Raw genomic sequence first — 24,218 nt, 5'->3', positions numbered from 1 at the left:
ATTCAGATTCTAAAGCAGATACTCAAGTAGGACGAGTTTTTCTGCAAAGTCTTTGCTTCTTCTTTTTTAGAGTTGTTGTCATTTCATTTCCGCTTCTTGTTTGCTGAGCTTGATATTCTATTCAGTGCTTATGACAATTCATGAGATCTTTTGGAAAAGAAAACAAGTTGGTTACCTGCAATCATAGTTCTCTTCCAGGGGAATCCTGGTCAAAGTCATTACCAACCCTTCCACCTCACCAGACAGAAATTGTTACAGATCTCAACAAATACTTCGCCTAGGATTCCTAATCTCTGTAAAAATGACCTGACCTAACGGTCACCAGTGAGGCATGATGGGATACAGGAGATACTGTAAGGTTCTAAAGGCACACTTTGAAAGGCAACCTATTGGCTAAGAGTGTCTCACAATCCCTTTCCTTTTCCCTTTAAATAAAGGTTTGTGAATGATTTTCTTTAGTCGTTTTTAGGTCTCGGCCTGTGTAGGCTGTGCTTGCGCAGTCCGCTGGCGAGATTTTATCTTTTCTAGTACGGCGGTAAACGAGCTAGCTCTTCTCCATTGGCTGTCTTCCTAAACTGCAGCGAGCCATTGGAGAAGAGCTTTGTCCGTCTCTTTAAGCCCCGTCCGTTTCGGATTGAGGGGCGTGTTTTTTCCTGTCCTTTCTCTCTGTGACGTCATCATGAAAAAACACGCCCCCAGTCTGAAAAGGACGGGGCTTAGAGATGGGGAGCGCTGTTCCTGGTATACTTTTTCTCGTTGGTGCCGTTTCCCACTCGCTATCTCTTCCGTCATTGAGTGCTGAGGTGAGGTCATCAGCAGACTCTCTGCTACTGCTGTTACCTTGGCAATGAAGCGCTGGGTGCAGAGCGCATTATGTATTTAAATTTCCGATTCTACAGGTATTGAATCACTAAGTTACCTTTCGTAGTCTGATGCCGGGCAGCAATTACAATCACTGAACTGGAGGAAAGGTTTGAAAAGCAAAGGTCACCACACCTACTTACTTTCAGCAAGCAAATTAAACAAAAGTTATGCAGTGAAAGGAAAAAAAGGCAAGCCCTTTGACTGGATGCTTTGCAGTCAGCCGATGCCTTTTGCTGTCTGGGAAGCGTTTTCACACAGCCGGTCTGTCAGACCTGTACACATAGTCTGAGAGTGCCCCTTCCAGAACAGCGATAATTGAACTGGCTGAGCAGACCGTAAGAGAGACTCCTGCCTTGAAATACCATTTGAGAGCCCCGGGAGGAAGAGCACGAGTATGGCCAACAATGCCATTGAAGTTCGAATGAAAGGCTGTAACCCAGGACTGCAGAGACAGATGTGCTTTCTAGGACACTGGGTCATGTGTTTAGCACAAAATGTATGGCCAGGGATTACCGAGGGGGATGGGAGGGGGTTAGTAGGTCGTGGGTCGCGCTGCCATGGCTGTGCCTGGGATGGCAAGGAAAAGCGTAGGCGCTGTCTGTGCTGTCACAATGTAAGTGTCCATACAAAGGGGGATGTCTTCCTACTTCAGATGTGGTAACGCTATCAGGAAAGCGACGCGTTGCTGCTCTCGGGCAGAGGGTTGTTTTATTGACAATTATTATTTGTACATCGTATTGTAAGCATTAATGTAGCGCTTTCTGTTCAGGACGCGCTGAAGCGCTTTGTGGACGGTTGGCAGGCAACTCTGTGGGGTGCGTACAGCTTTAATCATAGCGCCTACATTACATAAGGACACATTTTGGTAAGGGAAGATTAAGTGATGTGGACAGGACCCCGAGGCTTGAACCTTGGTTTCCAGCACCAAAGTCGGCAATCTAGCAGGCAGACCACATCCTCTCCCCAGGTTACAAGTTACCAACAGGCGTTTAGTGGTGTAGTAGCTTTAATTGGTTTACCAAGCATTTCGAGCCGTCAGAAATAGCGTAAGCCAGTCACGAGTCTTTATTTAACAGCATAAGGCATTATGGGAATAGTGGTCCAGTTATTCAGTTGAGCCTCTTGAACTAACACCCCTGAAAAGAGTCAATTGTAAAATAGAAGTCCAGGACTGGAGTATTGTATTCTCAGTGGCACATAGTTCTCCGTAACTTAAGCGGCTGCTGCAATTACTGACTGACACAATGCATTGACATGTTTGTTGATGCAATGTGGGGCACAAGTCCTATAAAAAGAAGTGGGGGAACTGACCAAGTAAGACAATGTACAAATGACCTCATGACGTCTGTGTCGTGTGTCATGCAAAGAGCGGCACAGGTACATACTTGGTGCGCTGTGGATGGTTGTAGAAAAGCACTTGCATAAGATATGATGTTCTGAGCACTTTGTAGAGCTTTCCCACTACACACAGTTAGATTGCCCAGTGGGTTGAGTGCATGCTGTTGTCATCTTTGTTAAACCTGCACGTCACAGATTCAAAAACCTACTGATTGGACATTTTCATTTGTGCTGTATAACTTGTGCATCATGTATTGCCTGCAGTGGGTCCAGTAGAGGGTTAAATAGTTTGCTATGTGATGCTTCTAAAGCGCCACATCTGGAAACTGATGTTTCATTTACAGATGTACACGAAACGAGGGGGGCTGGGGTTAATATGCTTGCTACATTGTTTTGAGTGTCTTTTGCTGTTGTCAACACGACTGTGCTTCACAAAAGATTTCCTTGTTTGTGCTTTTCATTAACCTAGACAATCTTTTCTAATGCCAAGGAGCTACTGAAACTAATGTTTCAGGAAATATTGATCTGAATATTTACGACTGGATTGTTTTTTTTAAACCGTAGTCTTCCCTTATCAGTTGTGTACCTTCCTGAATTCAATCAGCACAGTGTTTTCTTACAAGCAGTAAGTTGGCCTTTACATCTATGACTATGCCTCTGCAGCTTTTGCATTGATCGGAGGCCATCGCAACCGGGTTATGTGTGGAATTTTGTTTTTACAACCCAGGTTTTGCGACGTCTCAAAACAAGTTGGCGAGAAGTGTTTTTTCTGGAAAGCGCGTTTCAAATGAGCACTGTGGGCCTTTAACAAAGAGGTGTGCTGTTAAGCAGCTAACAGGTGACAATGTGAAATCTGAGTGTGTGTGTGCACGAGCGAGCATTAGAATAAAGGCTGGCCACTGTTGCCTACAGACCTACAGCTCTGTGTGTGTGTGGGGGGGGGGGGTCTGTGTGAGTGTGTGTGTGGCTGTGTGTGTGTGTGTGTGTGTGTGGCTCTGTGTGTGTGTGTGTGTGTGTGTGTGTGTGTGTGTGTGTGTGTGTGTGGCTCTGTGTGTGTGTGGCTCTGTGTGTGTGTGTGTGTGTGTGTGTGTGGCTCTGTCTGTGTGTGTGTGTGGCTCTGTCTGTGTGTGTCTCTGTCTGTGTGTATGTGTGTGTGTGTGGCTCTGTCTTTGTGGCTCTGAGTGTGGCTCTGAGTGTGGGTGCGTGTGTCTGTGTGGGTGCGTGTGGCTCTGTGTGTGTCTCTGTGTGTGGGTGCAAATGCAATAGGTCTCGCATTTGCAAGAGATTAAGCTATTGGCATTGTAAATGACAATGCCATTTATTTATATGTTTTAAAAACAAGAATAATGTCATGAGCAATGCCAATAGCTCTAACTTGAACAAAGACGAGACCATTGCATTGCAAATGCTTGTTTATGTAAGACATGATTTTAGGTGATTGAGTAGCTTTTAAAATGAAAACTCGATGTAATCTAGTCACTTTAGCCTCTCTTTACGCTACAAGTGTGTGTGTGTATATCTATCTATCTATCTCATGTTGAGAAGTGCTCTGGTGCCCCCCTGTGGGCGGGACTATTCAGTGCTTATGCCATTGATGAGGATTCCCCTGGAAGAGAGCTAGGATTACAGGTAGGCAACTTTTCATTTTACTTAACAGTAGCTTACTCATAACTGTGAACGTCTCTTTATTAAATGAAGTCTATCCCGTCTTAATAATAGAAGTTTAACTTAATTTAAAACCTACTTCTTTAGGTGCACGGGATTCATCTAATACCATATCAGAAAACAAAGATGTAGTGCTGTCAAGTGATAGAGGAGGGGATGACGAAGAGGAAGAACCACCTGAATGCAAGCAAGCAAAAATTAAAAGGAGGCAAGTAAAGTAGTGTGAATGCTTCCATCCTATAATTTTCTTAGAATTCCTTATTAAGACCTTCTACTCTACATAATTTAATTTACTTAGTTAAATTCTAGATATTGTAGCAATCTACAAGACTGTTGTACATTTTTTGTAGTGTTATGTTTTTCTGACTTGGTTGCAGCTTTTGCTATTTCACCTCCCTTTTTGTAATCAGGAGAATGAATAAGTAAATATCTACATATTACATTCAAAGAGGGTCTGTCGGTCATCTCTCTTCATCTATTGGTTTGTTGAGCTGTCGTTCACATTTTACTTCCGCCCACCACAGAATGATGCAATGGATTTGCTCCCTTTAGCCATTGACTATTGCGTAGCGAGTGATGACCTTTTGGCCTGATCCCATGTGCACTGATAACATCTACCTAAAATCAAGTCAACTTCATTTCCATGGCTGCTGGGCAAACACTTTACTTTGCCAATGTTTTTCCTTCCATTATTGTTCATTTCTGTGTCATCCTTGAGTGAGTAAACTACATCTTTCAGTTGTAGTAATTTAAAGGGAATATTAATTTATGTTGCATCAGTGTAAATCATGGTTTCCTTAGATTTTTTTTTAAATTAAAAGAGGTATCTACACATGTCCGAAGCACCTCTGTGTACTAGTAAGAACCCATACTGTTTAAATAAAGTTATATTCAAGAGTTATCTCTTCTTTTTTTTATTTCACATTTTTATAGCAAGTGCTCAGCCACCATGTTCAGGTGTTAGCGTGTTTACGTTTTTCATTTTTATGGCATATGCTCGCAGAAAACATAACAAAAAATACTCATTGCACCAGATTGTCAAGGCCACACCTATGAACTTAGTAATAAATGGAGCTCTGCACAATGATCAGTTCATTTCCGGTTTCTGTAAACCTCAATTTTTAAATAATCAAGCAGCAAATGTATTTTTTCAGCCTTACAATCATGTTCCTAAAACCCGGATATGACGGAAAACGACTTATAGTTTTGTATAAACTCACACCACTTTAATTTAATGGATTCTGTAGGTTTATCACATTAGGTGGGCCTTTACTTCAAGAGTGCATGAATAAAGCATAGTCAGAGCCACTGGAATATGTTATTTTGCAATAGCGGCATTTTCCGCCTAATTCTGCATTTGCAACATAATCCATCATCTGCTGTATAATATGCTGAGTTTAACAAAGTTTGCTTTTTGCTTGAGGGGATCAAAAGTTACTAAAAATGCAGCACCAAGTATTGCCACGCATTGGAAGGCCCTTTATAAAGGTTGGTTAGTCCTCGTTCCATTGCTTATTGCTGTATTTGATTGTTAAATTGGAACTAATGAGGTGAAGCCTTTGTCTTGACAGTGTAAAGCTGTGTGTAAAGGACAAAAAAAGAAGTAATACTGTCAGAGAATATGCCTGATTATGCTGCATAATTTTCCTTTTCTTTATGCCCAATTCAGACAACCCTGGCATTTACTTTGGTCCTTCCCTGAAACATGGTTCCAGAGGCCCTGAGTATAGGTTGTAGCTTTCAAGTGCAGTGACTAATCAAGATTAAAAGAGGAAATGTGGTACATGTTTTTGAGATTGCGTTTAGCAGATGCTTGGAGGCACTGATTACATAGTGCATACAAGCAATAATAACTAATTATGCTGGTATGCATGTACACCGCACATTCATTTTAGCAGTCCTTTCTAACACTTCTGTCAAAGTATTGTGGTGAACTTGTGCAGAGGCGCACCACTGCCTGGCAGCCTGGCACAGAGATACACAGAGAGCCAACAAGAGTGCTGAAGTTCATAGATTTCAGCTAAGCAATTGTGACCTTTCACAAGTTGTGTATGAACATACGTCACTGGTATCTGAGGGAAAGTAAATGATAAGAGAGGCTGGGCGGGCTATAGCTGATGCCTCGGAGAGAGAGTGTGAGTGGGCTGGGGTTACATAGCCTGGCTGTATCAAGGAGAGAGTAAGATTTCAGAAATCGCAGATATTATAATTGCTGGCATTGCATTGTGAATCAGTGTATCGATGTTGATGACCAGGGCCGTGAAGTTTTGCTCTTTTTGTGTTTCCGAAATCTTGTGTGAATAACAGGTGCTTAGAAACTACAACACTAAGATCTTGGCCGCAATGTTCAAATATGTTGCTTTTATCTCCGATATGGGACGTTTTAGAGGCGAGTGACCACATGCTGGTATCTAATAGGTGCTAAGCCCACTGGGTACCAACATTGCCATCCAGAGTGTGATAGAGCAGTGGACAGTCTATATTAAAACCTCCACCACTTGCCTTAGTCCTATTCCATGAATGCTCAGAAAGCTATTCCTGCGGTGCAAAAAAATTCTGGATTGACCTAGTGAAGATAAGAAGACTATAATATGTGCTCTAGAATTAGTAGGAAGGCTACAGCATTCACAGCTCACTAAGTTTCTACCATTGACCAGGATTGTATCTGGGTTGGTGGCCTAATATTACTTGATATAATGTCTTTTGATGCTGCCCTTATGCTAAGCAATTACCTAGAAACCTGAAAACCCCTCATCTCTCTTTAGTCACTCAAAGTTGTGAAGTGTGGTGTCACAGTTCTTATTGTTCTTATTGTTGTAAACATAAGGCCAGTGAATTATTTAGTTTTTTGTTTTAAGCATTACAAATGTTTCTTCTATGTAGTTGTTTTATTAGCATCTTCTGGGAGGCATAAGAGCAGTTTTGATGTTCCTGACACCTTTGCTGCCGTATAATGCCAAGGGCACCTGGGACTTCATCAAATTGGATTTGAGCAAATTTCCAAAGGACCTCAAAGAGCCCTTCTGACTTCTGCCTGGTGGTCAGAACTTCTTGTTTGAACCAGCAGCACTCAAGAAATTGTGCAAATCATTTATGAAGCTATTATTTGATGTTCTTTTTTTAATAACCACATTTTATTGGGTTTGATATTACAAAGAATCATCCACCAATAAGAAAATATCATCATCCCATTTGTGTCAGAATAAACCATTGAACAATCAGTCATGAGTATCAAGATCCTCATGTCAGCAGTAATCCATGGTATGTCCACCATCCACCCCATATCATACCATGTTTTTGTGGGTAGCTTTTGCCTCTTAAATAGTTTTTTCTTGGTGTTCTCAATAGTGGACTCCCTTTATGGCCGTTTCCAAGTTCGGATGATGTCCCTTTTACCACTAAGGAGGCTACGCCTATGAGGATCCTTTCAGCTCTTGGCCACCCAACTTCCTGCAGAAGATCTAGCAGGGCAACCTGAGGACTCAAGTCTATTCTAAGCTCCATTTATTTAGTCTTCTGGCGCTCTTGAAATGTTTTCTTGTAACTGATGTAACTTGTAACTGATGTAGTTTTGTAATTTTGTTGATCCTTATGTGAAGAGCTCTGATACCTCCGGGTCTAGCCAGCGCTATATAAAAGTCAAATAAATAAATACATTTGTGACGATCTAGCACTTCAGAGATTTTGTGCACATCCTTGTTCCAGAAAGATAAGGCCAGACAGGACCAGGCCACGTGAAAGAACATCTTGCGCATGGGGCCTGAGTCATGCAACCCATCCACTGCACAGTGGGGGGTCAGAGATGTAACGTGGAGAGAATTAATTTAGATCACCCGGAGCCTGAAAGGACATCAGCTTCTCCCCTTGGGGAACGTCTTCTAAGTATGTGATTCCTATTCGGTCCCATCTGGTAAATCCCAAAAGACCTGACTCCCGCCTGAGCCAGGTTCCCTGCCACAGATGTGTCATATCTGGAAGGCGGTGATTCCAGCAGCTAAAGTGCAAAGTCGCCCTCCAGCAAAGCTATGTCACCCAGGTACTGGAGCAAGAGATATAGGTATGCGCAGCCAAAAAGCAGGCCAAGACGACCATTAAGACCCCTGAGGTGCAGCTAAAGCCGGTATGTCTGATCATAACTCCCCCTGTAAACCATTGTTGATCATGACCAGATGTGCAGCGAGGTAATAGCCATAGAGATCGGTCATGCCAAGGCCACCATCGAACGGGGATTTTTGCATAAAGGCAATTCAGTGTCCAGTCCTCCCCCCACACAAAAGAAGGCAGTCATCTTCAAAGTCAGGGATCAAGACAATGTCTGCGAAATCTGATGGGTGAAGTTCATCAGAATATAGAGATATCGGGGGAGAGTTTCATCCTTTTGAAGACAGCAATGTGTCCCACTGGATTAAACGGCAGGTGGCCCCGCATGAGCAAGTCCCTATTTAAGGCCTATGCAATGGGGTGTAAATTTAGGGATCAGGCCAAATCCGGGAGGCAGGAGACATAATTAGCAAATATATTTAAAGGAGTTAAGTCGTAACGGTATCTCAGGGCACCAGTACCACTACCACCAAAAGGGATTTACATTTGTGAATTCGCAAGCTGGAGGCTTCCCCATAAAGACAGAGGATTTCAAGCATGTAGGGCCTGAGGACTTTGGGTTGCCTAGGAACAGCAGGACATCATCTGCATAAAGAGAAATACGGTCTTCAACGCCACCCTCCTATTGCCGTCCCGGAACCTGAGCATCGCACTGTAGCAGGCTCAATTACAAGAGCAAACAATAGTGGGGACAGAGGACAACCCTGACAAGTGTCGCTGCAGATTGGAAAGGTTTGAGAAAGTACACCGTTGACTCTGACTTGGGGCAGTAAAGGTGTTGTAGAGGAGACCCACAAGTCTGCTGAAGGAGGGTCCTAAGCCAGCCCATTGGTGTACGGCTGTCAAAAATAGCCATGAAACTCTGTCAAATGCCTTCTGGAAATCAACTGGAAGGTGGCCAGAGGGTAACTTGGGCGGTCAGATTGTGATTGGGCCAGTTGCACCCACCAGAGGCAGTGCCGGGTGCTTCTGCCTGGCATAAACCCGTACTAGTCTGGACGGATCCGGTAAGACAGCCTCCAGCTCAACCTAGTCCTCAAGACATTTGCAAAGATGTTAACGAGGGAGATGGACCGATAGGAGGAACAGCGTTCTGTGGGCTGGTTCGCTTTGGGAATGGCTTCAATAGTGGCATTGTCAAGATCTAAGGGAATTGAGCCACGTTCAGTGCTTCAGTGTAGAGGCTAACAGGTGTGGTATCAAATGGGTGCAGTACCAGATTGAATGCCAGATATAGCCAGCCCTACTTCCTCTGCCATTCAGAGCCTGATCCAGTGCTCAGGCCAAGGAGTCCGGAACAGGGGGCAGTGGGATATCCTGGAGGAGAGGGTCCTGACCTCATGTATGGGGGCTGGAAGTGCTGTGTAAAGGCCTTGGTAGAATGTTGCGCTGGCCTGCTCGATTGCAGGTAGCTCCTCTCAGAGAGCCCCAAAAGAGTCTCTAATGGCCGGCACTGTCCTATTGGAAACATCACGAGATGCCACACAGTACAGCAGTTTGCCGGATCTATCCCTGGATTCATACACCTGCTAGGTTGATGCCCTCCAGCACTGCTTCACCTCTTCCAGTGATATCTGACACAGTTCAGACCATGCCAGCACCAATTGACCCTTGACTTCTTCCAGATCAAGACCTCCAGTCTGACACTCCAAAGCTAGGATCTGGGTCTCCAGATCCGTCACCAGCGCCAGCTGGCGCTGCTCCTTTCTAAGCAGTCCAAGCAGAGAACACAATTATTTGATGTTTTTGATTTATATGTGCACATGGTCCCAAAGGAGTTGGGAAATTTGGACCAATCTAAAACTCCACTTCTCGATAGCTTGTGTGAGGTTCTATATAAATATACCTGTAGAGTAGAAACATGCGCAAACATACTGCTGTTTATGTGGCTGCAGATCTGGGCTAGTAGCTGCTCCATGCCCAGCAAGCTGCCAGCTTAGTGTGCTTCAGACATTGCCACTGGGCAGAGTATTTCTAAATCTAGATATCTAGGTGGGAATTGGAATTGGAGCACACGTTTTCCCCCAAGGAATGGCAGGATATTATACATAGAGCCAGAGCCTCCTCCTGTAGTACAGCTGGCAAAGAGATCTTTTTAAAAATTACACATTATTGGTATTACACACCGGCAAGGATAACCAGATGGAAACCGGGAAGGAATATTCATAGGAATAGCGTGCCCAGTTGCCGTCAATGTGGCCAACTGGGCACGCTCACTCTTTGGTCGTGCCCGAAGATACAGGAGTACTGGGAGGTGATCCTTCGAGAGATAAACGGCATATACCACATTGACTTACCTAAGCTCCCATTATACATACTACTAGGGCTCCCCAACACCCTAATGTATCCTCTTAGATCTTGCCATGGCAGAGCAATCACCATGGCTGTTGGAGCAGCCAAGCAGGTACTATTGGCTAGATGGAGCACGGCGGAGATACCCTTTCACCTAGACTGGCAGTACAAGCTATGGGAAACACTGGGAATGGAGAAGATTACAGCGGGCCTTACACGTTCCTTCCCCAAATTTGACAAAACATGGGGCACCACCATGGAATTGTTATCCAACGAATTCGCAGAACTCAGTGCCATAGGTACATTAGAGTACCACAGCTCACTGGGATACAGGAATAAGGATAATAGCCGGCCGTACCCACCCGGGTTACTCATAAGACACCTGCCTACCCTACCACACACATGTATGGAATAGACCTCTGTCCTTCCCCCCTCTTTTCCAATTCTTTCTTTCTATGCTTTTAATTCTAGTTATTGCGAATGATCCCCACCGGCCAGTGGATGTAGGTGGCGGCTATTGTAATGCTTGTCTTTTCAAAACAATAAAATCTAGATATATTTGGCCTTGTACAGTCTTGTTTCTACATCCATACTTTACAGTCAGCAGATATTATGTTGCTTCATTGAGATCACTTCTGATGTGAACTCGCTGGTTTATGTCTTTAGATGTGACATGAGGAAGGCCAAGAGCAGACATTAGGGAAAGGTAATGGTTGTTCTCATTTGGCTGAGTACTAGCACCTCTTTCTCCAGAGCTCAGCTGGTTATGGCTAATAAAATGTGGCATAGATCATGGCCTTGGAATGTAACTCAGCACCACTTTCCTCAGAACCTGTTGCTCACAGTAGACTGGCTTGCACAGTAGACTTGGGGCATAAGCATGGCTTTCAAATTCTGTATGTTTTTTTGCAAAATATTTATATTGTAAGGCCTTGTTTATTCTGACAGCCAGTACATGTACAACAAAGCAATAATTTGTTGCTTCATTAATGTCAATAGTGATGTGATATGTAATGTTATGTTTGAAGTCCTCTGTCATTTGTAATGTCGTCTGTGATATTATTTGTGAAGTCATTGGCAGTGCATTGTTGTTAGTTTGAGTTTAACAGTTAACCATGACTGATTAACGTTATTGTTTTGTATGCTTTAACTTCAAGATCCCTTAAACTAATTTTCTTGAGGGGATTTCTCTGTTTTCCTTGTAACACATGCCCATTTATGATGTAAAGATTCAGAAGATGGTTTTTGTCAAGATGCACTTTGTCTCTTCTATTCATAGACTCTGGGTGCAGTCACATGCACTTAAAGGCACCTATGTATAGCCTACATCCCTGTACAGGAGGCTCCTGGTGCAGGGAAACTCCTTTGGCTTGGCCTTTTGCCACTTGACTCTCCCACCCCAGTGCTGTGTAAGAATATTTTGCCTGTGCAGAAAAAGCTCTGGATCGGGGCTAGCCTGTTTGCCAAACTTAACACCCAGTGCTACATCACAGTGTCTCTTTTTGCCATTTGTGTATGCTTTGAACGTAGGATGAAGTAATTGGCAAAGCTATACACCTCGTGCTCCTGCTTCTGCAGTCTACTGCACATGCCTGTGCCAAACGGTGGAGAAGCATATTCTGATATAAGTTGTTGGTAATCCATGTCAAAGATTGCGGATATTCAGGACCTTCGCACCTAGGTACCTGGGACTTAAGCATCCTTCACAGTTGACCGATGATGGAACAAGGTCAGGCAAAAGTTGGTGGGTTATACTGGTCAAACCTTTTAACTACAGATATAGACTGTTTCAGTAAATTGAACATCTTCAGCAGACAGTGGTTGAAGCTGTGGCCTAACAGAGCTCCATGAGGCCAAATAGTATTTATTTCCTAGTCTTGCACTAGGCTTGAACTCACCACTCAAAAACTGCTAGCTAGTTGAACCTCCTAAATGTAGCCAAGAAGATTGTTTCTTTTCAAGTAGCACTGATTTCTGAGGCAGACAATATTGAAACAGCCTTCAAGCTGGTCTGACTACTCCATAGTATTCTGTTGGCTTAGAAACATGACGACGGGGAGTGGAATGTACACAGGGAAATTGGCTTAACACTAGGGCGGCCATCTTGGAATAAATGACCCGGTAATGGTCGCAAACCCAGTAATGCGGGAATCGGTGCCTAGTGTCCCGGGTGAATGCTGTAAATGGCAGGCAAGTGGTGAGATACTATTACTCCACAAGAACGGTGTGAGTATTATTCAAAAGAAGTTAATATAGAATGAAGGCTGGAAAGGATGGAGGCTCGACGCTATGTACGCTATGACATAACTGACCCCACTTTAAATTGTCTTTTTTGTCACCCCCCTCACATAGGTTACAATAGACCGGGGCGGGACTACGTACTCGCACCTTGTTTTTACAGTGGGAAGACACTCTTACTCCCACATAACTTAGTGTAGATAGTCTTTAGGTCCTGACGAAATGCACTGTATAGCTTCGAACAATCTTGCATGAAACATGTTGACCATAGATATATAGTAGGGACGGGCTCCCCTGGACCCTCAAGCCAGAGAGCCACCACTCTGTTTGTTTTTAGTAAGGTGGGTTACCACTTCATTAAAGGTTTTTCTGTGGACTACCCAACCTTTTTTAACCACTCACGCACATCTACACATACGCACCTAAACCTCCCCCTCCCCTAGGGCCCTCACACCCTCGGCACCATACGGCAGGAACAAAAGATCTCCACTAAAGAGCCCCTTTAAGGGTGCCCGTCTGGTTGCACCACCGTCCCGACGAGGAGCGAGCCCATAGGATGAAGCATGACACCTAGCCTGCTTGATGTGTGAGGACTCTAGTTCCAACAAGGAGGACTCCCCGCCTGTTTGCCTTCCACTCACTTTGGTTCATCCACACGTTTTCTTCTGGAGAACTGCGTACCCTCCTTTTTGGTCTACAAGATTCAAGTTAGACACCACTACTACTTCTACCCTCTGGGAACTCTGGATTTCATTTGGGCTTGACTTCATCTCCCTTCCAGTCTGCTGCATCATATGTGCCTGTGCACCATACAAGAACCTTCCAAGGCCTGTGGGATCAAGGACACCTGAAGGAATCTCCCTTGAAGTGAAGGAGTAACTTTCCTGCATTCGCAGGCAATGCAACTAAGCTGACCGGTCTGCTGATCCTGAGCTCCTATGGACTCGGAAAAGATCTGCAACACAGGTGGTGGTTCGCCACAGCTCTCGAGGCCTGAAATGCCTTCTCACCAAGTTTGAGGCCAGTTTTCCACGTGGGAGCTGCAGGAACCGAAACACTGTACACCGCATCGACTTGCAGTAGCAGAGGCTTGTTGGCTTCCTTCCACCAAGATCTTCTGGCTCGAAGCAGCCCAAACTTCAAAGTGTCTCCAGTGACCAAAGTCTTCGTCCACATCGCATCGTTCGCATCGTGGCCTGCATCTTTTGGTGAACTGCTCGAGGTCCTCTTGTGACTCCAGTGCCTCTGACCTGTGGGTCCTGTTGAGGGTCACCTTTGGTTCTTTTGGGCTCCCCTGATTACTCAGGGCCTGCCCTGACTTCCCTGCTCATGGGGAGTCCCCTGGACCTTGCTTGTCCCGACATTGCACCTTCTTAGACTTCTACATTGTTTTGCAGTTGCCAAGGCTTGTTGGTGCTCCCGCCAGACACCAACCCCTTAACTCTTAACATCCAATGTGGGACAGCTCGTACACGGCTCCTGGTCTTCCTCTGCGTCGCCTGGTCCCCACAGCTATTGTCAAGGTCAACTATCCTGCACCTCCTGACATTGGTGGACATTCGTCTTCCAGATCTCCTGGTCACTTCTGAGGGATATAAACTCTTTCCCCTCTTCTTGCAGGTACCTCTCAACTAGAATCCACATTCGGATTCCACCAGACACTTTCTCCTTCTCCAGCAGCTGCACTTTCCTAAAATCCTCCATTTGGTTTGACTGCAGTTTCTGATACCATTTCACACCTATGCACCCTGCTTCCACCCTGCTTCCCTGTTTTAGTTAACATGGGTACTAGGGTATCCACAGGTGGGGTGGCTCTCCAACCTTCTGTTTTCCATGGTGTTTCTTCAGGGTCCACTGGGAAGGGTCCTTAATCTTTAAAATTCCAACCGCGACTTACACATTGATTTGTACGATGAACGCAGTTGTGTCCCCACCCTGCACACAATCTCCGTGGGGCTCAAAGTCTCTCACCTTGCGTGGTTCCTTGCGACCCCAGAACTTCTATGTCCTCTGGACATTGTCTTGACACGAGTCGTGGTTCTTAATACCACTTTCTTAGTATATGGTTTGGTCCCCCCCGGGGTCCACTGTGTATTCCGTGCTATTCACTTATTTTCTATGCAAAGTATTGTGTGCATTGTGCATATCTCGGGTAGGAGAGATCTCTATGTGTTAGAGAGTACTATATAATAAATACATATTTTTATAAATACCAGGTGCGGTTCTTTTTCACTCAATCTATACATGTAAGATTGCATTCTGGTAAAACAAGCTGCTTTACACTGCTTCTGGACTAAGCCTGAAGGTTGTTCTCCTCAGCTACCATTTAGAGCGTTTTATTAGATTGTCTAAGACCTCCTAAATCACAATAAGGGTTGTCTGGACTGGTGCAAGATGTCCACTTACATAAGTGTACATCATATATCAGGCCAGCCTCTCACATTTAGCCACTATTTTTAATAGTTGTTGAAATCCAAATCAATGGTGGAGACATGTTTCTGTTAATAATAAGACAAGCATTCGCAATGCAATAGGTCTCGCATTAGTAAAGTTTGAGCTATTGGTATTGTAAATGACAATTTTTTTATGTGTTGGTTTTGAAAATAGTGAAATTAATAGCTTTGGCATTTACAATGCCAATAGTTTTAACTTTCGCAAATGTGACACCTATAGCATTTGTAATGCTATATGTGTTGTATGTACGTGACTTACATGTATTGATATTACAAATAACAATGGCTTTTACTTTTTTTAAATAGTTAATACTTAAATAAATGAAATAACATCTTTTTGTGACATTTGTAATAAAGAATGAAACATTGAGGGAAAATATTTGAACCAGTTGTTTTTGAATGGTTGCACAGATTGATTTTGTGGTGGCGACGAGTGATGCTGTGGTGGTAGCGCATAGTGATGATGTGGTGCTCCTGAGTGATGCTGTGGTAGCGCATAGTAATGTTGGGGTGCCCCCGAGTGATGCTGTGCCCCTGAGTGTCAATCAGTCAGTGTCAGTCAGTAGTGTCAGTCAGTCAGTCAGTGTCAATCATTAGTGTCAGTCAATGTCAGTCAGTCAGTGTCATAGCCAATAGGTCTCGCTTTTGGGATCTTAGAAGTGTTTAGCCATGCAACAGTTGATGTTGTTGCACCAAGGAAATGATGCTGCATAACTAAATGCTTATAAGGTCCAAAAGGGAGACCTATTGGCTATGCCAATGCTTGTTGTGTTTGGCAACCAGTTTGAGACTGGTTACCTTCTCACAAAGCTTCATACATCTGGCCCCTAGTCTCTAAAGGCTCCCTAACACCGAGAGGCGGTGCTATACCAAGGTCATTGTACACAGCTGCTTCACAGTGCCACGGCAGGTGGGCACAAGGAAGGCCCTGATTACAACAAAAGGTTTAAAAATGGACTTGTTCCTAAGCGAAAGGGAGTGCCAAAATAGCAAAATACAATTTATCTGAGTTTCTGAAAACACTTCTACAAGATCTATAAACACTATGGGACTTATTTACAAGCCCCTTGCGCTACTTCTGCGTCACTTTTAACATGGGAAAAGTGAAGGAAAAGTGGCGCAAGGAGCTTGTAAATCTGCCCCCATGTTGTTCCGTTTAGCGCACCTTAGATTTGTGATGTTTATGCAGTAAGATTATTACCTGACAGCCTCTCTGCTGCCTCTTGAGGCAGGTATGTACTAATTCAAATAACTAAAAGTAAAATTAATTAATTGACCTTATATGCAGGAGTGAGCCCAGAAGTTGCATGTGTCTAACAGATTGCCTAACTTATGCCTGAGATACCGATAGGGAAAGTTTGACTGACTGATTATTTGTTTTTTTCTAATAGAATGTATGATGCATTCTCCTCAAAAAGGATTCCACAGTTCTCCTTCCAAACGCAGTAGCAGGTCGGAGAGTCATTTTTTAAAGAACATGAGCAAAGCGTAGTCCACAAGCAGGGATCCCCGAAACTGGCTACCAAGCATGTAGTGCGTGTAAACTCTGTTTTTAGTGGGTAGGGTTAACTGAAAGTGCAGCTTTCTATTGCCTACGGATCCATGACAGAAAATACAAGCCAGGATGCCGTTTACAAGTGGAGTGTGTTCTTCTGATAGTGGTGTCAGAAAAACCACTAAAGGGCTTCTGTGCCTGGATCTGAGGAAGTGTAGTTTAAAATAGTGCAGAAAGCTATTTCTGTGCCCGAGCACTCCTGCCGAAAATGCTCCATCACCAGCAGGGGGTGCCGTTTCACCTGCAGTTACGTGCCTTGATCTTGGTTTGAATGGTTCAATATGTTTGTTCTTTCAAGTGCTTGCTTGCAAGGCTAACGCCCTTTTAAATAACCACGCAAACAGTATTAGTCGCTGGCTGATGCAAAGATCAGCAGACAGTCTGAAGGAAGAAAACAGGTTCCGATTGCAGCAGGGCCTACTTGGGATTTCATCATTCTAAAACAGATGAAATCTGGAGCAGTCTTTTTCTACACTAGACGTTCTTACAGCTTTTGAAAAGTAGGTGAAACAGGCTGACCTTAGGGTTTCCATGGTCAGCAGACTGACTGCTCAAGCGAACTTGAGAGGGCGCATTTATTATTGGGAGGATGCTCTTGCGGCAGAGAGTGCACAGTCGGTGTGAGGAGGGTGCAAACTCTTCCTGAAGAGTGTACTCACTCTGGGACGATGCACGCGCTCTGTGGAGACGGCGCATACATACATTTGCTAGAGCCAGTCAGCTGTCTCGGAAGGTTGGCAGTGCGCGCAGTCTGGGCCGAGGGCACATGGTTGGTGTCGGTTGGTTATGGGCTGTGGTGAAGATGAATGGATGTTGAAATACTGAACGTCCCTCCCCCGGTCTCTGAACCCAATAAAATAACACTAGGCGTTTTCCCACTCCGCTTGGACCACAGAGCACGCAAGTTCAGATTAGTGCTGCTTATGTTATGTGGCTACATGACAGTCGGGAGCAGTCGGACCCCGCTGAAAAAGTATAGGCGGTGAGATCCGTACTAGGGGATGGCGAATGCAGATTGCGCCCTCTTTAAGAATCATGTGCAACGTGCTGCGATGGTCACGCATTTTGTTATTAATTGTAATATTCATAGAAACAATAATAAAAAAACAAATCAAATATAATGACATTATTATTAACCGCAGGGAAAATAAGTCAGTGTGTTGAAAGAAAATATAGTAGTCCAATGGCATGGCAACACTAACATCAAATCGCTAGATAAATACAGACGGTGACATTTTCCGTGGCTAAGATCTTAACCTTGAGGACACTGATTTAAGGCAATGTATTCTTTTTTTGTTAACTCTTTCATGGCATCAGATTTCAACCAATAATTATCGTCCAACCCTGATACAATTCACCTTACACCATGTGGCAATTTAGACCGAATCCGCAACGTATATTTAACTTGTTCAGAAAGCGAAAACATAATGATAGTAATGTTATTATAAAGCGCTTCGCCAGAGGGGTTCAAAGCGCTGTACATGGCAATGGGGGTAGAGTGAGCTCCAACTTCAAATGAAAATCCGCGTGCGCCTTTCTTACCGATTAGAAGCATTTCGGGAGCCCGATTAGTGGGTGAAATCCATTCTCCCCCCTCACTCGGCAGAGTAAGGAGACCCTCTCAGATCCAATTAATGAAAAGAAGCATGCAGCAAGTTCCTCTTTTCATAATAGCGCAGAGAAGCACTGTCAGCGCTTAAAGGCAGACGAGGCGCTACTCTACCCAGAGCACGCTCAGCCTTCCTGCAGCTTATTTACATACGATTATTGTCAGTGCTGTTAAAGGTAGGTCATCTACTGGAAATACCACTGGGAGAAAGATAATAACGTGCTGCACCGAGCCCAATGAGAAGGCAAACAATGCCACGGAAACAGAGCGACAGACGTGATGTAGGCAGAGAGTCCAGGCAGGCCCTACCACAGATCAGTGGCACTTTATAGCTGATTAAGCAACATGTATATCTTTCTCCCCTGAGCCACCACAAGAAAGTGCTGTTTGACGGGACCACCGTAAAGCCTGACAGGCCAGTTAAAAGTACTGAATGTGGCCAGGGTAAAACCACAGCCTGGGATTTAAATGGCTGAGCTAGGTTGTGAGCAATTAGACGAAAAGGGAGATTGGAGAAAGAAAATAAAGCGGGCACACTCTGGGGGTAGAGAGAGTAGAGAAACAGAGGTGTAGGTAAAAGAGCGTGATAGAGAAACGAAAATAGCAGAGAGGTGCTTAAAATAAAGAGACACTGCCTGGCGGCCGCGAATAATTAGAGGGGAGGAGACATGCGAGACACGGCCTGGCGACCGTGAAAGTGAAAGTACGGGGGAAGCTTCAGAAGCCTGTGGGAGGGAGGCTGATTGCTTTGATGTGGACGCGAGGAGGAGAAATGCCTGAGGCCGAGCTAGCGCATGCTGGGGGAAGCAATAGATGGCTGGCTTTGATGTGGTGATGCGAGGCAGGCAGGCGGATAGAAGCTCGTGCACGGGACACATGTACTTCTTGAAATCCACATTTTTTGAGAGCCTAGTATAGCTCTTAGTTTAGCCCCAATAGGTTTCGAGTTATAAATAACTCGACCTAAAAAAGTATATTTCAGAAACTTGTTTGCCTGAACTGTCAGAAGGCTAATTAGCATTACCCTCTGACAGCTCTCAGCCTGTGCTCAGCTTTAAAAAGTTGTGGAAAATGTTTGAAATGCATCCCAGTAGTTAACAGTTGGCTGATCCTAATGGTTGGGGTTGACTCCACTAACTGTCCCATTGGGGTTCCTAATACTAGCACCCTTATATTACTAAATTACTGCACACATTACTTTACTTGCGTCAAGTTCAGAATCGGAAATATATGTATATCGTAAATAATGATTAGTATATTGTAAGGCTTCTATCCCAGAATATATGAAATTATCTTCCACATAATTAAATAAAAAGCTCATGTATTACATTTTACAGGAGATAAAAATGTTTTTTAAATCGTTAGCTGTTTTATCTGATACTCATATAGATATACACTAATGTGCAGAGGTACACTGAGACCCTCATGTGTGAGTATTCCCGCTTTATAAGACGCTGATTGATTGATTTAAGTATTACAGTTGCAAACTCAATCTCACCCCACAAAACTCTCCACCCAAGTTAGGTATTAAACTCCTACAAATGGAAATTGGAATCTGTGTACGTTTTAAAACCGTTACCTTTATTTGTGCATACATAATTAAATATTTCTTGAGAATAAATAGAGTGCTTGTTTTGTTTTCAGTCATGAACTCGATGCAGAAGAAAACCCCTCTGAGATTCTTGACAAAACCTGGTCTGTTCTAGGATTCAAGCGAGGCACTGGAGAAAGGTAATCTCTTAAATAGAGGAAATGAATAACTTTTGTTTTGTTAAATGTTTGAGTGCAGGATAGTATTTTCAAAGTATTGTTGTAGTCCTGTACACATTTTCCTAAAATGCTTTCATGTCAGTAACGGTTTCCCCTATTCAGTTTGTGGAATATTATCTGTAAGCCCCTGTTAAATGTAAATTAAATTTTAAATTACAAGTGGAATTGACCATGGTTCGCTGTTTCCTCATCTCCTTTATGCAAAGTACAAGAATTGTTATAGCACTGGCCCATTTTGAAGGACTGTTGCAGTTCAGGAATAGTGTGGCACTTGCTAAACTCACAAAGACCAAATGTCTGCCATACATATATTCTAATTTACACGAATGACACTCACATTTTAATGAAATAGGATTTAAAAATATAACTATTGCGCACTATATTTGTATCAGCTACAGCCTGAAAATGCATGTCCTTTCCTTAATACCTTTTTATTAGGTCTCGTAGCGAAAACAGCGCGTAAGCGCTGTGTCTCGCCAGAGATCTTTTGTTACTGACTCTGCTTCCCAGGAGACAGCACCTGGCCGCGCGCATCTCGCAAAAGGCGATTCGGCGCACGAACGCGCTCGCCGCTCGCCGTGGCTGTCTCCTGGGAAGCGCAAACATATGCAGGCACACCTCCCCCTGCACGCATGCGCACACACATACACAAGCACACATACACGCACGGAGAGACACCCCCCCCCTCGCACACACAGACACACGCACAGATACAGGCCCCCCCCCCCTATGGCATGGTCGCATGGAGTCTGAAGCTGGCTGCCCGCCTGTCACGCGCTACATTAACTATTAGCTAATTCGGGCCCAGTATGCGGAGCATGTCCCCCCATACGTCAGATAAATGTCCTATTTCCAGTATGTCACAAAAGGATTCAATTACATTCAACATGAGCATCATGAAAATCAAACACAGATCAGTCCCATCAGGGAAGCACAATAGACCCCAATTAAATACATTTGCATATACACACGTACACACATATAAGATAAGCATTCAGTGGGGCCGCCCGCCGTCACAATGGGTACTTACAAGACAGGACACACGGACAGCCCCAGGGATGCACTTTGCACACACACGACCACTGAATCAGCCGCTCACACCCACACTGGCAACATTCCCAACCCAGGGCTCCCCGACAAACGAACATAAATCTCACCACCGGGCTCTCCTGCGGCAGGCTGCGCCTCACGGGTCGATGCTCGCCCCGAAGGGTCCCCCGGACAGCAGACAGCGGCCCTCTGTGTCCTCCTGCAGCTGGATTCCGCCGGACAGGACTAAAGGCTGCCGAGTCCCTTTGAAGCTCCTAACACCAGCTGCCCACGTGCTTCCTCCTTGTGCAGCCTCGAGCGCGGGAGGGGGTGTGGCGGGCGGGAGCACGCGCGAACCGGCCCCGTTAGCTCAAGTCGGCGTGCGACTGAGGTCCCCCCTCGAAGCCAGCCAATCGCAGAGCGAGAGAACACGGTCCCCTACCCTCGCTCAATCGGTGAAGCCAGAGTCAGGCTTTTGGGGCGGAACCAACCCACCCGAGGGGGCTGGAGTAAATAAATAAACACCGTGGAATAAAACCAGTCTAAAATATCTGCGTCAGACAAAACGAAAATATGTTTATTAACTTGTATTTCAGTGACGCACTTGTGCCAATAAAGAGGATTCTGCAGTAAGAAATGGTCTCCCGCGACAAAAAAAAATGTTAAAACGAAGGCCCTTTAAAATAAGCATTTGCAATGCAATAGGTCTCGCAGTTATTAGACTTTGAGCTATTGGCATTGTAAATGACAATGCCTTTTATTTATGTTTTCAAAACCAACACATAAATAAAAGGCATTGCCATTTACAATGCCAATAGCTCAAAGTCTAATAACTGCGAGACCTATTGCATTGCAAATGCTTGTTGGAACAGGGATGGAAACCTAAAGATTGTGTGCTATGTTATCTTTGAACATCCACATGTACCTTCTTTAAATTTATAAAGGTATTGTTGGAGTTCCTTTCACTTGAGTTAGTTATGAGTCACTTTCTAGCTTGCCCAATTTAAACCATCATGGGAATTGAGTGAGATCCCATTAGGAATCGGCAAGTTGTACGTCATACTTTTTGGCATGTAATTGTTTACTCTCATTCCCCACAGGTTCCCATGAATAGTTGCTTTATCCTTGAAATTCCAATTAACCTTTTCACCAGAGATTGATAAGTCCCTTTATTAGAAAGTGGTGCATTTTAGTGAATCCGCATAGGATTGCTCAGAGACTGTGTTGGCACCATTACATTGATTTGGCAAGGTTTGTGAAGATCAACTATGGGAATACTACAATAGACCCGCAACAGGTTTTTGACAGGCAAAGTCCTAATATCCCTTTGTAACCAGTCGCTTTCTACTGCTACGAGGCAAGACTGAGAGCTTCTCCCCTTATCTTATGCCTGTGTTTCCCTATCTCCTCCCTGCCCATAGTCTCTGATAAGCTCAATCCTTGCATTGCCTCTCTGCAATCCCTTCCTCATTGGCAAGGGCTGCACTGTATATCATTTTCTGGTCCCTCCCCTGTTCAATCACTTTTGGGGGTGTGGTCCTTCTCCTTTTCATCCTTGAGGTTTCTCTGCACTGTACAGCCTTCGTTTGCTCTGGGATATCCCTGTCCTGAATCACACTAGATTCATGCTCCTATCACTGACTGCCAGATCTGCCCTAGCGAGAACTGTTACCCACTGAAATGAGCATTTCTGCTCTGCATTCCCATCCTGTTGCCCCTCAGGGAGCCCCACATCATTGAGCCTCTTCTACGACACTAGAGAGCCATATCAACTGATCAGGTAAATGTGAAATCCCATTCGTTTTCTGCAGCCTTTCACAGACAGAAAAGAATTGAAGCAGGGTAACTGTAAAAAATTAATTTAGCAAGGAAGGGTATCAAGTGACTGCAGTAGGCAACAAGAGCGAAACTCGAGTTGTGCATGATGCCACCTAGAAATACAAGATGGGAAAACCCCACTTTTTTGCCAGCTTCTAATCTCTAATCTTATGTTGTGTGTGGCTCACCCATCATGCTCCCAAAAGGCATAACCAATGGACAGCTGTGAAGAGGGAGAGGAGTCATGTGTGCCCATGTGTTACATGGCCTTCCTTACCATCAGGCACCTGTAGTGGCTCCTTCTGCTCCTTTCCCATTTCTAACACATACCTTGTGCCCTACCACGCCCTTACCTGCCCAACTATTAAAACACTGCAAATACTTGGAGACTTGCTACACTCGCTCACCATGCTAACCAATACCCTTCTTCCCCCAGCCGATATGTTTAAAATGAACCATGCTGCTGTGCCACATTCTCCCACCACCCACAGCAAACCACTGCTCCCCAGAAATAAAATAGAAGTACAAGATACTCTTCCTCCCTACTTGTTGCCTTCGCTCTCTGTTCCAGCTTGGCCCCACGCTCTCCAATGTCAATATGGCATATTGACATCTCTTCACTGACCGCCCCACCAGCATGAATTTAGATTTTGGACTTCTGAGGAGCCTTCGAACATTTGGAATTAACTACTTAATGTAAAGACTGCTCTTGTTATCGTGTGTCCAGCCAACCACGAATATTTGTGGGCTCTGTGGTTTTTCTTCTTCTTCTGAATTATGATAATGTATGCTGATTTTTAAATTCTTAGCACAACATATGCACCCACACTGTGTTCCCAGAACATAAACTTAATTGTTACTTTCTTCCACATAATCACTCTGCAACACCACCCATTTGTGAAGAAATTAGATCTATTTGTCTCCTCTCCAGTTGAGCGCTAGTATCAATAAGCTGATTTGCCTTGGTGGTAGTGTTTTAGGGATTGGAGCCCATGCTGCAGAGACTGAACCAACACCCCACTGAAGACACTAACACTTTTATATCAGAGCAATTCAATAGAACAGTGGATTCTAATGTTATAGATAATGGCTTCCATTTGCACCCATAAAAGGAATTGTGCTGCAGTAGGAGTAGGGCCTAACCTTTTGCAATTTTCTGTATTCAAGACTTCACATTATTGTTGGCTAAGCCAATATTATCTTTCATTTTGATGATTTTGTTGATTATACTTGTCATTGCAGATATGGAAGGATTTCTAGCTTCAGTCACCGAACGGTGCGTTATCTGGATAAAAATGTGAAATGCAAACCAAAATCACTTAGCAAGCTCAAGCCAGTATATTCCAAGAACAAGCACATCTTTTTTACAGAGGAACCTGAAGCAATTTTACCTGCAAATGATAATGTGGCGGACAAGGTAAACTTTTATGTGAGCTTGTTGATCTGTCTTTGCTCTTTTAGCACTCATATCTATTTGTATTCGATA

General features: G+C 44.2%; 1 protein-coding gene across 1 annotated transcript in view; it reads left to right on the top strand.

The window, feature by feature from the left end:
- TGS1 (trimethylguanosine synthase 1) overlaps positions 1-24,218 on the top strand; it is a 167,460-nt gene that overhangs the window by 82,906 nt on the left and 60,336 nt on the right. Inside the window, exons 5-7 of the mRNA XM_086949788.1 lie at positions 3,955-4,075; positions 19,760-19,846; positions 23,975-24,149. Of these exons, the coding sequence (XP_086805914.1) occupies positions 3,955-4,075; positions 19,760-19,846; positions 23,975-24,149 (383 nt within the window). The remainder of the gene's footprint in view (positions 1-3,954; positions 4,076-19,759; positions 19,847-23,974; positions 24,150-24,218) is intronic.

This window comes from Lissotriton vulgaris, unplaced genomic scaffold, assembly GCF_964263255.1.
Source record: "Lissotriton vulgaris unplaced genomic scaffold, aLisVul1.2 SCAFFOLD_3828, whole genome shotgun sequence".
Lineage (NCBI taxonomy): Eukaryota > Metazoa > Chordata > Amphibia > Caudata > Salamandridae > Lissotriton > Lissotriton vulgaris.
This window is presented reverse-complemented; position numbering and strand designations above follow the sequence as displayed.